This window comes from Tamandua tetradactyla, chromosome 8 (genome assembly GCF_023851605.1).
Source record: "Tamandua tetradactyla isolate mTamTet1 chromosome 8, mTamTet1.pri, whole genome shotgun sequence".
In the NCBI taxonomy this organism is placed as follows: domain Eukaryota; kingdom Metazoa; phylum Chordata; class Mammalia; order Pilosa; family Myrmecophagidae; genus Tamandua; species Tamandua tetradactyla.
The window spans coordinates 120907546-120924213 of NC_135334.1; the positions used below are offsets into that span (position 1 = coordinate 120907546).

Below are 16668 nucleotides of genomic sequence, written 5' to 3' on the forward strand. Positions count from 1 at the left end.
TGTGGCACTTGTCTGCCTGCACGTCCCAGCAGCATAAGATGATGCGGCACCTTTGACTTTAGCAGTCTCTCCCCACTGGTGGCGTGGTGGAGACAGAGGAGAGGTTGTAGGCTGGTTTTAATGGCTTTAAATTACCAAGCCCTGGGTCTGACTTCCTTAAGGGAGGAATTCCACCTGAGTTGGGCTTCACCCCTCCCCTGGGAAAGCTTGTTTCTGCCTATGCCTGGGGCAGTTGCAGCCTGAGAAGCCCTACCGCTGACTCCAAAGGCAGTCAAGCCTTTGTAGAAACACAGCCACAAAAACCTCTGTTTCTTTTTTTTTTTTTCCATCTGCCCTGCCCCCTTGGCGCCGGGGCAAAAATCAGCAACCTCCACTTTGACCAGGTTCACCTGAGCTGGGGGCCTATTTTTAGTAGTCAGAATTTGTTAATTAATTCCACAATTGGCGTTTGGTTGGGCTCAGCCGCTGCTGCTGGTAAAGTCTCTTTCCTTTCCCCTCTGGGAAGCAGCCTGTGGGGGAGGGGCGCCGACCACCACGGCTTGGGGGACTCACGGTTCTGGGGGGGCTCACAGTCGGTCCAGCTGGTCCAGTCTGGGGTACTCTGTGTGTCCGGTCACTGGTGTGGCCCCAGGAGCTGTTCTGTACTGTTTCTGGTTATTTAGTAGTTGTTCTGGAGGATGAACTAAAACACGCACATTGCTAAGCCGCCATCTTGATTCTCTGAGAAAACTTTCTTGACCAAAATGGGTAAGAGAGAAATGAAACAAAATAAAGCTTCATTGACTGAGAAATTTCAAACAGAATCAAGAGTTTATCTTGGAGGTTATTCTTATGCATTATGTAGGTGTTCCTTTTTGGTTTGTTGTGTGTTGGAGTGATTGGAGGGAGGTGCCGGTAGCTGTTGAGTTGTGTTCCAGTGGCTTTGATTCTTGAGGAGGACTGTGTAGCTATATAGCTTTTACACTGTAACTGTGTAATTGTGAGAGCCTTGTGTCTGGTGCTCTTTTTGTCCAGGGTGTGGACAGATGAGTGAAATAGAAATGATGAAAAAAATAGAAGGATAATAGGGGGAGAAAGGGAATGAAATTGAGGTGCTGTGCATCGGTGAGGAAGAGGGGGAAGGGGTTGGGGATGCATGAGTTCTTTGTTTTTTTCTTTTCATTTCTTTTTCTGGAGTGATACAAGTGTTCTAGGGATGATCATGGTGAGGAATGCACAGCTATGTAGTGGTGTTGTGAGCCATTGATTGTGTATTATGGCTGAACTGTATATGTGTGGATGTTTCTCAATAAAAATATGAAAAAAAAAAGACATGCCAATTTACATGCCCACTAATAGTGTATAAAAATAACTTTTTTCCTACATCCTACTCAAAACTTGAGTTTTTCAATCTTTTAAATATTTATGAATCTGTGGAGATAAAAAAATGTTTTCTTATTTTAAGCTTCATTTTCCTAAAACAAGTAAAGTTGAACATCTTTTCAAAAAAAGAAAGTGGTCCTAAACTGTGACAGTGTCAAATAATTTTTACAAATGAAGTGTCCAAGGAAAACAAGCAGTTCACAGCCAAAAATCACAAAACCATAAAGAAATAAGGCAATATTGTGAGTGAGAACTGGCAGAAACAGAACTGCAAAGACCTTAGATATTGGTAAAATTAGATTCAAAGAAGTTATTCAGAATGTAGTTCAAATAGATGGGAAATACGTAGTTAAGTAATGTGGAGAACAAAGGTACAAGATCCAATATATATCTAATCAGTGTTCCAGAAGGAAAGGAGAGGGAAAGAGGTCCTTTTGAAAAGATAATATCTGAGCATTTTCCAGAATTGTTGAATAACATCAGGCCTCAGAGCTAGGAAAGCCAGTGGACCATAAAGCAGGATAAGTAAAAGTTGATCCACATAACTTAGATAATGCAATGGAACTACAGCAAAGAAGAAGAGACGATCTAGGAAAGCAACTGGAGGGAAAAGACAACACTTTGAGGCTTACAAGGGAAATATTTGGCTTGCTCTTATTACCCCAAGTTGGTCTTTATTGTTCAGTTTCTTCAGATGTCAGAATATTAATACCTGTTACTTCATTGCACCCATATGTGGTCAGATGCTTTCCAACTCTAACAATACAGAAAAAAAATTTTTTGATCATTTATGGTCAAACTATTGTTAATGGGTTGCAGAAATTCAAAGTTGATAATTTACTCTCTCAGTAAGTCTGAAACATTAGGAATTCTAGCATTGATTTTCTTCATCTTTCATATATCTGTTTAATGTGTACTCAGTGAGATTTGGACTTCAGTATCATTCTTGTTTTTCATAACAGTTATTATTTGTAAATGAAATGTAATAAAGGCATTTAGCAGCAGGTTGACTTCAGACTTGTTCCCAAGTCTATCCTCTGAAAACTTCATTAGGTCTCTCTAATTCTCCAGTTTCCCAAGTCAGCACATGCCTGGCAAGGTGCTATGCTGTCTGTAGTTGGGGCAGTAGAGGTTTAATGGTTAAGGAAACGTGTTCCACATTACTAATTGCCCCTTTCAGATCCCCCAGTAACCATTAACATAAATATTAACTCACCATTTGGGACAAGGGGCACCATCCTTAAACATGTTAGTTATGTGATGATAATGTTTAACCCTTCCATTGCTTTGTTTGCCTCAAAGGCCTTGGCCTGTATTCATCGATAGCTAGTGGTTGCACCTACAGGAGAAATGAAAGGGTTAATTCTTTTTGGTTTTGCCCTTTGACCACTTCAGGATGAGAGGCATGATGAAATACTTTTCAAAGTCTTCGGTGAAAACACATCATGCATAATTGGAGCAAAAAATAATAAATCAAAGCTTTTTTTTCTTTTAGTCTGGTCATTCATAATTGAAAACACATAGAAGTAAGGGTTGGTAACTTCAAAACAACCAAGAAAATTGCCCTTTCTATCAAGGTAGGAATAGGTAAAGCTGCTTATTACTAGGGGCTCTAAAGTTTCTGTACATTAGACCTGTCCTCTTCCTCTCTTCCTTACTTTTCTGCTCAAGCAAAATATCCTCATTTAAATTAAATATGGGCTGACTCAAGTAACTTTTTGTCTCTTATGTTTATATGAAGTTATGCATAGGGACCAAAAAACCTCTGATATATGGTGAGTAATAGGAATTGGATTTTGCATCATCCTACATTGCAACTTGAATTTTCCATTTAGTTAGTTTAAAAGAACCTTTGGGTTGGTAATGAAATGTGGTTTTCCTAGCACTTGGCTTTACAATTCCCAACTAGCTAGCAAGAACATTTCAGAGTGGCCAGCAAAGGCCGTTTGCTTACCACCTTTCTCTGTTTTTTTGTATGGTAACCTTGTCTAAAATGGTTTTGGTTAGGCATATGTAAAGCTACTATGAACTTTCAACGAAAAAAGGTCTTCCTTTGTGTGGGTTTGCCAAAGTTGCAACTAGGTGCTTGAGTTTGAATCTCTTTCTTAAAGGAGAAAAACTCCTTTGAACTGGTAGTTGACTTTGTTTAATCTCCCAAGATCTTTCTCAAAGTATCCTGAAACCTGAACCCAGGATTCCCTCTTGCTGGTCTGTCTGCTCACCACCAGTTCATATGCCAGGGCTTTCCAGAAAAAGCTTTATGAAAGGGCTTTTCAAAAGCTGGCATTGTGACCTGACAGCTATTGTGAACTTTATGGATTACTTTGTGATTGCAGTTTAACAATATAGGATTTCTTATTGAAGCTTCTCTAGTGAATATTTGTTGTAAGAGTGAAAAAGTAAAGAGTAAGAGGATGGGCCGAAAGGCGAACAGGGCAGTTTGGCCAAATGCCAATGCTTTGTCAGACTGATACACAATTCTCCTGTGTGGATTTCCTCCCTTCTAGGAAGGTTATTTGAAAATCACATTGATAGCCAGGGGTCTCTAGGTTCAGCTGCAATATATGGAACTTTGCTTTTTTAAAAGGTCTCTTATTACTAGTTACCTGATTTCATGCCCTTATGGAGGTATAATCAGGCAACATAGTTAATTGCCAGCATTGTTTGCCTTTTCCCTAGCAGAAGTCAGAATCTTGAGTAAATTATGGAGGTTTAAATTTGCTTGATTTCCTGCAGAAAGTAGGGTCAAGAGGTCCCAGACTGTAGACACTCTTTTTGGTCAGCCAGCAGGAGGTCAGTTCTTAAAGGTATTTCAGAGGTGACTAAATGCCCTCCCCAGTAACTTTTTTTCTCTGGGGGTTGGTTTGTTGACCTTACCCCAGTAAAGTGGAGTGTCTTTGTGCAGGCATACACCCCAATTAAGGCTGCCTTTCTCCAAGCTGTCACTGTGCTCCAAAAGCAAATGGGATTATGTTTAAGGAGGGAAAAAGCAATTGGTATAGAAGCCTTGTTGCAAATAAGCATTTCCTACTTCTGACCTTTTGGAATTGAACACAAAGGTAATCATGTTAATTTATCAGTAGCACTCAAAAAAAATAAAACTTCAAAAGAAACTAAGGAAAAAGCTAATCATGTCATTAGAGAAAACAAACAAACAAACAAACAAAAAACCTCTACCCTTCCTGATGTGGCTGGGGCCTGCCTGTCTTTCCTTCCTCCTCCCAGCACATAATAGCCTCATTGACACTTTTGCTGTCTCCTGATACATATTTGCAAGTGCTGCTCAGATTGTCCTCATGTTCTTTGGCCAGCACTCTCCTGCTTCTCCCTAAAGACCCAGGTAGGGTAGAGAGAGTAGACTTCATGCTTCCATAGAACTTTTTGGGGGGATGCATCTGGGAAATGAATCCAGAGAACTTTACTACTTATTTTGGTATATTTGTTTTGCATTACAATTTATCTTTACCTAATTGTCTTCCTCACCAGATTATAAGCATTTTGAGGGGAAGAAATTTATTCACCTTTGCATCTTTAACCCTATTCCTGGCTTGTAGTTTGTCCTTAGGAAATGGTGATTGAATGAATGAGTACCAGAAATAATAACTGGAGGAAATAAGGGCCAATTGCTATGAGCAGTGTTTTAGCAACAAGAAGAATACAAATTGGGAAGTCTGGAAATTTTTCATGTCTTTCAAACTATCATTGGAGTTGTGTGTTGAGCCTTCTGTTAAGTACTTATGTATATAATCTCATTTAGTCATTACCCTAGGAAATAATGATGGTCCCCATTTTACAGATGAGGAACCTAATATTCACATAAATAACTTTGCATGTCCCCAGACTTGTCAATGGCAGTGCCCAGATTCAAGCCCTCTATTAAATATCCCCGTAAAATCCTACACTTCTTCAGAACACTTAGCACAGTAAAGTTCTTGGTAAATACTCGTAGAATGAATTAACTGATATGGACATCATTTTATGACCCATAATATCATTTATTTAAATGGGCATAAATTATTCAAGTCCATACATAAAGAGAACAAAAAGAACACGGCTTGATTTGTTTGGGTTTAGCATATTAATCTATTTAATAAGTTTTTACTGAGTATCACTAGGCAGTGTGGTACTAGATATAACAACACAGGTATACCCTTACTTCCATTGGGGCTTTGAAGATAATTAAAATATAAAGATGGGGAAAAAAAGAGAAAAATGTGGAAATAAAAACAGTTTATTTGAAGAAGCTATAGAGGGAGATTCTGTGTAAACCAGGGCCCCTTAATGCATGATAAGATAAAGATAGAGAGGAAGAAGGATTTCATTTAGAATTCGTGGTTCTAGGAGAGACTTCAAGATTGCTTATCTACTCCCCACCCTGTCCTCCAACTTTTGACAGATCAAAAGCAAAAGCCAGAGAAATTGTAACTTGCACAAGGTCAATACTATTGAAGATTTATACATGCCAAGCACTTTACATATTACCTCATTTACTTTTCTTAACCCAGGAAAGGTAGTGTTGTTATCATGATTTTATATATAAGGAAAATGAGGCACAAGTGAGATTAAATAACTTGCCCAGGTCACACAGCTGGTAAAAACCAGGATTCTTATTGACTCATGACTCCATACATGCAAATGACTTTTCAAAGTCATTTGCCTCAACCTTGGTGGTGTATCCTACTGTAAAGAATCTAGCTTGTATCATAATAAATGTATGCTTGGGAGCTTATACATTCCCTCCTTTTTTTCCAGAGTTAGTGTTCATCTGGATGTCTGTAGTTTATGGGAAAGCCCTGGCAAGATTTCCGTCCTCTTCGTGCTCTTTTCAGACTGTACTTCGAATACCACTGTGGTCCTGTCCCCATCTCCGCAGCGTGGTGCCTCTGCTGCTTCTCCAGTTTTCAGGCCCTATTTGGAATTTGATAGTGTGGAAAACTAACGCCCAGGAAAGTTCCTCTCTGCTTCCCATCCAACCATTCCTTCTTCTCCTCCCCCCTTTCCCTAGCAGTCCAGTTTCCAGATGGAGCTGGCACACAGATAGGACCAGATCTGTCATTTTGCAAGAGACTCTGGTTCCTTCTCCCTGGCAGTGCCTTGGAATCGGAGCTGTGATGCTTTTCAGGGGGTGTCCCAATTTAAATTCCAACAAACCCATTTCCTGAAGCCAAGCTTCACACCTCTCAGGAAATTTTCCTGTCCTTTTATTATAGTAAAGGCATTTAAGTCTATTTACATTCCCGCCTTCTCCCGCAGATCTCATTTTGTTGGAGTTTTAGTAGTTTTTCCTTCTGTGTTAGTATTTACCTTTTAAAATTTATGTGCCCACTTTGTGTCAGTGTTATATATTCAGTGCGTTTTCATTCTGTGTACCCTCTGAAATGCTAGTGTTTGGGGTGGGCTTTTGCTTATTGGTCCAGATTTAACTATCAAAGATAAAGAACTTTCAGCAGTTTCATCTTCGAGAGGAACTAGAAGTAGCAACCTCTAATCCCAGTAGTTCCAAACTCATCTTTCAGGCGACTTATCCCGGGCTCAGTCTGAGTGTGTTTGTAGGAAGGTAAGAGGAGGAGCTGTGAACACCACCATCTGGCTTTCAGGAGTGAAATGGCCTGGGCTGTGGTTCCATCACTTACAAGATATGTAATCTTGAATGTCATTCATTCTTTCTAATCCCACAGTTTCATCATCTGTAAAATGGAAATAATAACTGTAACTGTCTTAGGGTTGTTGTGAGACTCAAACGAGATAATACATGTAAAGCACTTATTACACAGTGCCTCACACTCAGTAAGTGCACAGTAAACCTTAACTGTTTTAACATCACACTTTAAATTATTTGCTTCTTTAAAAAAATGGTTTTTTTCCCTTTTCCATTAAAAATGGTGTTTTTCAAGCAGGCATTGGAGAGTATTGTGTCTGGAGGAGTAGGTGAGTAGAGAGGAGACAGTGGTGACTTGAACCTTGGAGATGAATTGTGACTTAAATACAGAACTATTTGCAGACTTCAGTCTCCATGAAAGTCAGGAAAATAATAAAAAAATTGGGAGTGGAAAACTCAAGTGTAGTCAGAAATGTTAGTGGATGCTAAGGTACAAATACTAAAACCCAGGTACCTTACTAAGGCTTCATCTTACTGTCAAAGGGTGGTGTCATGGAAACAGGAGATCAGCACTGAGAGGATAATCTTTCCTATTATGTCTCTTGGTTGTGTAATCAAATTATGACATGTTGTGGACATTTTAGCTTTAATATCCTCATTACTTTAGGACTCTGGGAATCCTGTTCCGTCTCATTGAGTTCTTATCTCATGTGTATTCCGTGTGTTTGTATGTGTTTCCTGTCCTATACTGTTACATCTGACAAACAGTTTTTCTCATATGAGCATCTATCAGTGGTCTGGATGAGGTTGATAAAGGAACTCGGGTAATCTGGAGTCTGAAAGATGCTAGGGAAGTGTAAGGCAACCAGAATAACAGATAGGACATCTCATACTCAGCCACCTTTTAGCAGACAGAGTTTTGTTCTGGTCTTTTCTGGCATGGGACAATACTTTATGGTAATAAACCTGTGTCCTCTTATTCCTTAGCCTAGAGAGAATATTGGCACAGACTAAATGTGTTTTAATAATGCAGAGTACAGCTAATCTTTCAGATTCATTGGGGTTGGGGGACATATCTTCTGGACCTCTCTTTCCTCTTGCTTCAATTTAGATTGATTGCACCCTACACCTAGTCTTCTCTTCACCAACATTCTGGGAATTTTCCTTTTCTTTCCTGTGTTGATCCTGTTTTTCCTGATCCCAAATCTAACTTTCTTGCTTAATCCCCTCATTTTGATGGAGTACATCCTTCAGTAAGTTCCTGAAAAAGGGATCTATGAAGGCTAATTTTTAGGGACTTCGCATGCCTGAAAATACCTTTTACCCTCACATTTGACTGATAATTGGCTGAATATAGAATTCTGTTTAGAATTTCAAAAACATTATTCTGTTGTCTTCTACATTTTTTCTTTTAATATGTATATAATCTTTTAATACTTTTTTCCCTATTTTACCATCGTTACAAAAATATTTTTGCTTACATTCCTGTATTAACAATTATTTAACATTGTAATATTAACAAGGAAATTGGATTTGCCTCATTACTTCTTTAAACTTTATTATGAAAAAAAATTCAGACTTATAGAAGTTCAAGAATTGTGTAATGAATTCACACATATTCACTTAGATCCACACATTGCAAGAATTTCCTCTTTATTTGCAGTGTAAAGAAATGATGTGCTTTTGTATGGAGGGGTGTTTTGATTGTTTTGTTTTTTACTTTCGTCTGTCTCTCTTTTTTTTCCCAATGCTTGTGCTAGCTATTCAGTTGGGTTTTTTCCATCTAGAAGTTCATGTTTCTCATAAATTCTGTTGGGAATTTGTTTTATTTCTTTGATAGTTTTTTCTTCCACCTTCTGTGCTTTCCTTTTCAGGCACGTCCTATTAAATGAATGTTGGACATCCTGGATTTTCTCTTTTTTTTTCATCTCTTGTTCACCAGGTGGCTAAATTTTATTATCTTAATATTCCAATTCTTCTTTTTCTTTCATTTAAATTCTCATATTTTTAATGGTCTAGTGTTCTTCCCTTTTCTTTGATAGATCTTTTAAAATAAAAAGTAGAAATTTATTCTTATTTCATTGATGAAAATTCTTAGATCTCTCTGAGGATGTAATTTCTGGTTGATGCTTTAATTTCTTTCTGTATTTTTCTATCTATTTCCTCTGAGTTCCTTTTTTCTATTCATTTTATTTCTATTGTTCATGCTGAAGATACTTGTGACATTCTTGAAAATTCTAGGAATTTGTTCATGATTAAGAGGGAGGCACTGAAAAGCTGTTGCGAAGTTCTTTGGGTAAAGGCAGAGCTTATTGTTTGACAGACTTCACTATAAAAACATGCGATGACAAGCCAGCCACTTGGCTGCTATTGTTTGGGGAACTGAAAAGGGAAGAAAGCTTCAGGGCTTATCCTTCAGAATGTAAATTTTAATTTGCATTTTCCTCTCAACTGTGCTAGTGTTTACATGGCTGGAGCTTCAGTTTCTTCAGAAAACAAACCTCCCTTCTGCCCAGGTGAGGGAAGAACAGTTGCCTGACTGAGTGGGCAGGGTATAGGGAGGAATTAGGCATCTGGGTCTTGCACAGCTCCTTATACATAGTTTTATCAGGCCACCTGTTTTCAATTGTTTATCTTCTCACAAGTTACTTCATGGGTTTAATTCCTGAGTCTTTGTGGGATTCAAGAGAAGTTTGAACTTGTTTGCTTTTGTTGGCTCCCTTTTTTGTAGGTACCTAGGTTTTAAAAATCTCACTTCTCTAGTCTTTTCCAGTCTTTCAGAAATATGTTAATGTTTCTCATCAGCTGTTGTCTCTTCTCGCATTTCTTTGTTTTTACAGATTTATATTCTTTCATGTGTATTAACTGTCATTTTAGGTTTCCCAAGGGAACAGATATAAATAGATGTTGGTTTCTTTTTAATTTTTTAACTTTTTATTTTGAAATAATTTTAAACTTATAGGGCAGTTGTAGAACTAATACAAACCCTATACAGAGCACTGCAGCATACCTGCACTGCCACCAGATGCTCAGATCCACAATTTTAGCATTTTTACATCCTTGTCATATCATTACCTATCTATCTGTCTGGCTGGCTGTCTTGTCTGTCTGTGTGTCTATCTGTCTATCTTCTGAACATTTGAGATCTGGTTACAAGCATCATAATCCTTGAATACATATTACTTCCATATGCATTTTCTATGAACAAGGATATTTACTTATATAATCACCTTAAATGCAGTTATCAAATTCAAGAAATTCAACATTGATTAACAAAGCTTACATTCTATATTCCAATTTTTTCTTATAACCCAATAATGTTCTTTTGAGCCTTTTCTTCTCCATTCGTAGATCCCATCCAATATCATGGCTTGTATTTAATTGTCATTATCTCTTTAGTTTGTCTTTCTTTTTAAAAAAATTGTAACATATATGCAACACAAATCTTCCATGCCAATCCCTCCTATGCATACCATTCAGTGGAATTAACCATTGTATTAGGGTTCTCTAGAGAAAAAGAATGAACATGAGTTATCTGTGAATATGAGATTTATGAAGGTGTCTCGCACAACCATGTGGGTGTAAAGGTCCAAAATCTGTAGGGCGGGCCATGAGCTGGCAGCTCCATTAAAGGTCTTCAACCGGCTCCCCTGGAGGGGCTGACTGGCTGAAGATTCTCTCTTCTGAATTCTCCTTAAAAGCCTTTAGGTGATTAGATTCAGCATCACACATTGCAGAAGACAATCCCCTTAGCTGGCTACAGATGTAATCAGCTGTTGATGCAACCAACACACTCATGATTTAAGTGCACAAAATGTCCTCACACATATAGGCCAGTGCTTGCTTGACTAGGCAGCTGGGCACCATCACTTGACCAAGTTGACATATGAACCTAACCATCACAGCCACATTCACTGTTTTGCAGTACCCTCACTGCCATCCATTACTGGAACTTTCTCTTCTCCCCAAACAGAAATCCTATACTCAGTTTGCATTAACTCCCCATTGCCTCTGCTCTCTACCTTTGGTAACCTGCATTCTACTTTCTGTTTCTATGAGTTTGCATATTCTCTGATATTTTCTTTGTGGTTACATGGGGATTAAATTTAACACCCTAAATCTATAACAATCTAGTTTGCTTTGTTACCAACTTAACTTTAATAGCATATATAATATGTTTCTTATATCCTCTGTCTCCCCACTTTTATGTATAAATTTCTTATATCCTGTCCCCCCTTTTATGTATAAATTACATATATATATACATTATGAATCCCAAATCGTCAGTTTATCATTGTGTTTTATACATTTGCCTTTTAGATACTGTTGAAAGTAAAAACTGGAGTTCCAAATCAAAATAGTACTATTATTTATATTTACCCATGTCATTATCCTTAGAAAAGACCTTTATTTCTTCATGTGGCTTCAGTCAATTGTCTAAGGTCCTTTCTTTTCAACCTGTAAAACTCCCTTAGCATTTCATGAAGGAGCTGTCTATTGGTGACAGATTTTCTCAGCTCTTTTTAATCTGGGAATGTCTTAATCCCTCCCTCTTTTTTTTTTGTTATGCTGTATGACAGGGTTGCATTTCATTATTTTTCCATGGGAGTGTCTCATTATTGCATCATCATTTGTTGAATTTTTGTTTGTTTTTTGGGGAAGTGTATGGACCAGAAATTGAACCTGGGTCTCCAGCATGGCATGTGAATATTCTACCACTGAACTACCCTTTTACTCCACCCCCCTCCCTCATTTTTGACAGATAGGTTTGCTGGATATAGAATTCTTGGTTGGCAGTTTTTTGCCTTCATCACTTTAAATATATCTTTCTACTCCCTTATTACCTGTGTGGCTTCCAATGAGAAATCAGTACTTGATCTTATTCAGGCTGCCATGCATGTGACATGTTGTTTCTCTTTTACAGCTTTCAGAATTCTCTCTTTATCTTTGGCATATGACAGTTTGATTATAACATGTTGCAACGAGAGTCTGTTTGGATCTATCCTGTTTGGAGTTCATTGAGCATCTTGTATGTTCCTGTTGCTCATTAAATTCGGGGAATTTTCATCCATTATTTCTTCAAACATTCTCTCTTTCCCTTTCTCTCTATCTTCTCCTGCTGGGACTCCCACAATGTGTGTGTTGGTGTGCTCGAACGTGTCCCCTCAGGTTCTGTTCACTTTTCTTCATGCTTTCTTCTTTTAACTCCTCAGACTGGTTGATTTCAGTTTTCTCATCTTCAAGTTCACTGATTCTTTCTTTTCCCAGTTCCAGTCTGCTGTTGATACCCTCCAGGGAATTTTAAATTTCTATTAGTTTGGTCTACAGTTCTGTTTGGTTCCCTTTTATAATTTCCATCTCTCTATTTATGTTCTCTTTGTGTTCATCTATTGTTTTCCTAATTTCCTTTAGGTCTTTATATTTTTCTTTAGGTCTTTGAGCATATTTAGGCGTAATTTTTAAAAATCTTTATCCAGAATGTCTCAGGGGTGATCTTCCTTATTTATGGTTTCTAAGGCTTTAATCTCCTTTGCCTGGGCCATCACTTTCTGTTTCTTAATTTTTTGTTTTATAATCTTTTGTTAAAATCTGGAAATTCTGATATTTAGTATTTATTACTGGAATTAAGACTCTGAGATGTCTGTACCTTAAGCTTATATCCTGCTAGTGTTCTTATAACAGAGCTTTCCTTGAATGCCAAAAGTTAATAAAAGAAATGAAGAAGGAAAAAATGAAAATACCTTCTCAGTCTTTGCAGATTGACCTGAGTACTCTCCTTCAGGTTATTCATGCAGTGAGTTTATAGAATTGCTCCAGGCCAAAACATAGCGCCTTCCTGGTCTTTCTGCGCATGTATCTTGTCTTGGGCATGCGCAGTTGGCTCTAAGAATTCCTGTTTTTATGTCCATGGTCTCTAATGTCCCCTCTGCCCTAGAAAACAGTTTCCTCATGGTCTTGGGGACTGCATTGTATGTCCTACAGGCAGCATTCCCTTGCTTCAGGCAACATGACTTGACTGCTCTCCCACAGGGTTCTATAGTTCTATAGGAGATCCCAGTAAGCCACCTTCTACAGGCACAGCTAGTTCTGGGACAGCGTGTCCCTCAAGCTGCCATCAGACAGATTGGACCAGACATACAAATATGTACATGAGGGTTACTCTGCTCTCTTCAGAACTCCCAGGGATCCACACTGGCCAGCTCTATGCCTAGCTCGGTGTGAGGGTTGGGGGAGGGACCAGCCAGGGCACTGTGAGATTATTCCTCTTTTAAGTAGCCTTTTAGCACTCACCCTATGACTGCCATTCTTTAACCCTTTTCTGGAGCTTTGAGAATGATGTTTCTGCCAGTTCTTACTGGTTGTTCAAAGCTTCTGTGGTAGGATAGAGCCTTGAATCTTCTCGCTCCACCTTTCTGATCAGTGTGGGGCCTGACAGATACACAGTTTAATTTGCATGTTTAATTAGAAATCTCTTCTGAGTTACAAATATTCCCTGCTCCTTTTTTCGATAGTATCAAAGCCAAAATAAATAAGAAGGAATCCACACAAACTTTGAAGAGGGGAATACTTTGAACCATTGCTTAACTCTTGGATTGGTCATGGTGAAAACCACTATTCTAGTTTGTAAGCTGCCATAACAGAATGGCTTTTTAAAAGGGGAGAAATTAATGTTACGAGTTTACAGTTCTAAGCCTATAAAAATGTCCAAACTAAGCATCTAGGGAAGAAAACTTAATTCAAGGAAGGCTGATGGGTCAGGAACACCTCTGTCAGTGGGATAGTCATGTGGCTGGTGTCTGCTGGCCCCTTGCTTCTGGGCTCCATTGCTGTCAGCCTCTGTCCCTATGAACAGAGCCTTCTTCGGGGCTGGCTTTTATTTCCTGGCTTCCCTCGGCTCCCTCCAGATTCTGGTTTTCTTAATATCTCATGGTGACATCTTCTGGGCTCCAAGCATCTCCAAACATCCATGTCTCTGTTTTCTGAAGCAGCTGTTCTCCAAGCATCTACATCTACTCACTCTGTCAGCTTTGAGGCTTCAGTCCTTTCTCACTTTTAAAGGATTCCAGTAAACTAATCAAGACTCACCTGGTATGGGTATAGTCACAACTCCATGTAATCAAAGGTCACAGCTGCAATTGGGTACATCACATCTCCGTGGAGATAATCTATCAAAAGATTCCAACCTGAAGTATTAGATCTGGATCTTTTCTGGGGTATATGATATTTTCAAACCAACACACCCACTGTTTTAGTTTGCTAAAGTTGCCAAAATTGCAATATACAAGAAATAGGTTGGCTTTTACCATGTGATTTATTGATTTGCAAGCTTAAGGTTCTGTCCAAATCAAGGCATCATCAAGATGATCACGCTTTCTGAAGACAGGCTGCTGGTGATCCGTGGCAAGGCACATGGTGGGTCTGCTGCTCTCCTTCTCATCTGGGTTTCGTTGCTTTCAGCTTCTGGCTTCTCTGTCTGTAGCTTTCTTCAGCATCTGTGTGTGTCCTTCTCTCAGATCTCTACTTTTTTCCTTTTTTCTCTACTTTTTGCTTTTTTAAAAGGCTAAAGAGGATTAAGACTCGCCAGGGGCATCCCTCAACTAAAGTAACCTAACCACAAGGTACCACCCACGATAGGTCTCCATCCACAGGAATGGATTACCTTTAAGAACATGATCTTTTGGAGTTAAAATAGCTTCAAACCCTCATAACCATCAACTCTCCTGTGTTTCAGTTTATTGATAATGTTGGGAAAGGGATCAGCCCCATTGTTGCCGGATCCTTTTCTAAGCCAAGTAAATTTGCTTTCTTGCAGAAATGGAGCAGTGTGAGCAACCCACTCTTCCTTCCACTAATCCCACCGCAGTCTCAGGGTTTCACTGCCATCGTCCTGACCTATGACCGAGTGGAGAGCCTTTTCCGGGTCATCACAGAAGTGTCCAAGGTGCCCAGTCTTTCCAAGCTGCTAGTTGTCTGGAACAATCAGAATAAAAACCCTCCAGAAGGTAAAAAGAGCGAGGAAATGATGTGTTCAGGGGGGCTGCTTTTGCCTTTAGTGCAGCTCTCTGCTGAATTGATTTTGAATGACCTTATTATTTGTGTCCTTCATTTTAAGTGACTTTTCCTGCTTTTCCAAGCAGAAATGCCATTTCTGAGGCAGCATAACCCCAGTTTTCTTAACTGTCTTATTCTTCTTCTAGGGTGGCCATTTAACTCCAAGCCCATGGCCTGTTCGATAGCCACAAGTGTTCAAGACTTAGGAATCATAGGGTCAAAGGCCATCAGCCTTGGGAAAACAGATCTAGGCTTTCCTCAGCCACCTCAGCTGACTTGTTTACATGGTAACTCAGTTAAAAGGCATTAGTTTTCTCCTTGTTATCTCTGTGCTAATGCTGTACTTTCCTTCAAAGGAAAAAAAAAAAGGAATGGCCTCACCTCTGAATTGGAAAAGTCAGCAAGCATGCCCACTCGAGGTTTCCAGTTAACTCCTCAAATGACACTCACTATGAGCTTCCACTGGGCTGTCCTTAATCACTGTGTACTTTACCTTGGCCACCCTGTAATCTGACTGGCAGCTGAAGTTGAGGACTGTTTGATTAATTGGATTTGTTTTTAATTCAGGATGCATAGAGTGTGTTCCACCTGCATTTAGTTTCTCATTCTGTGTGTCTATTACTGATCCTAATCCCAGGAACTTCAAAGCCCCTACCATTTATAGCCTATTAAAGCCGGGAAGTTTCTGATGGATTAGAGCAAGGAATGAGTTTGAAGTTTGTAATATGCACCCCTGTCACCGATAAGGTCTAGTTTATTGCCTAACAGTAGTATCTGCACTTTTTATAGATATTCCTTTTTAATTAATTATGCTGAAGTCAGGCTAGTCAGCCCTGGAAACTACCAGTAGTATGTCTGTAATCTAGGCTGGAGGAAGACTGTATATATTTCTGGCATTTTAGACATATCAGAATTTGCCTTGAGAAAATTCTTTAGATCCTCCTGACACATTTAAAAACTTTTCTTAGTGGGATGTATTCTTAGAGCATCATATACTTTCTTTTTTGTATTTAGGAAGCCACAGTTTAAGTAAGCAAACTACCTATATCATGCCCAATAAAAAGCACAACTGTGTTTTAATTATTGTTATTATTACTATTAACTGTCTTTTTAATTCCAAGTTTTTTTTCTCTCTCAGTGCTGTAAGATTACCAGTTTTCTGGGTCGTTCCTTTGTTTGATTCTCAATAAAGGAAAAGGAAATGGGTAAAAGAAAAAGAGGAAGGTTGATTAGCACCATCTAAGAAGTGAAGAAGAGAATGAAAGAAAAGAAGGAAAAAGTAGAGAAAACAAAAAGGAGCTGTGTATGCAGGGAAATCAGAGTGGGCCTTTCACAGTTGAATTGTAGTCATCAATACCAGTTGCCTTTCCCCAGAATGAGGTCAATTGGAGGGCTGACTAGTCCCTTCATTTATAAATGATGGGTCATGTTTTAAGAAGGAATGCTGTACACCTCTCTTCAGACCTGAAATGGCCTGTTGTGTCATGCTCCTGTGTGCAGAGGCCACCAGCTCTTAGAACAAGTCTCCCTGCCCGCTCCTTCTGTCCTGCACAGATAAGAGTTGCAAATTTTGATGCTAAATGAGAAAGGGGCTACCCCTTATAAACTATGTTTGACCACTTTAGGCTTAAGGTTAATTATATTTTATGGATTTT

General features: G+C 38.9%; 1 protein-coding gene across 1 annotated transcript in view; it reads left to right on the forward strand.

Annotated features, from left to right (window-relative positions):
* Positions 1-16668, forward strand: part of EXT2 (exostosin glycosyltransferase 2) — a 249891-nt gene that overhangs the window by 181262 nt on the left and 51961 nt on the right. The window contains exon 10 of the mRNA XM_077114465.1: positions 14775-14964. Coding sequence (XP_076970580.1) covers positions 14775-14964 — 190 coding nt within the window. The remainder of the gene's footprint in view (positions 1-14774; positions 14965-16668) is intronic.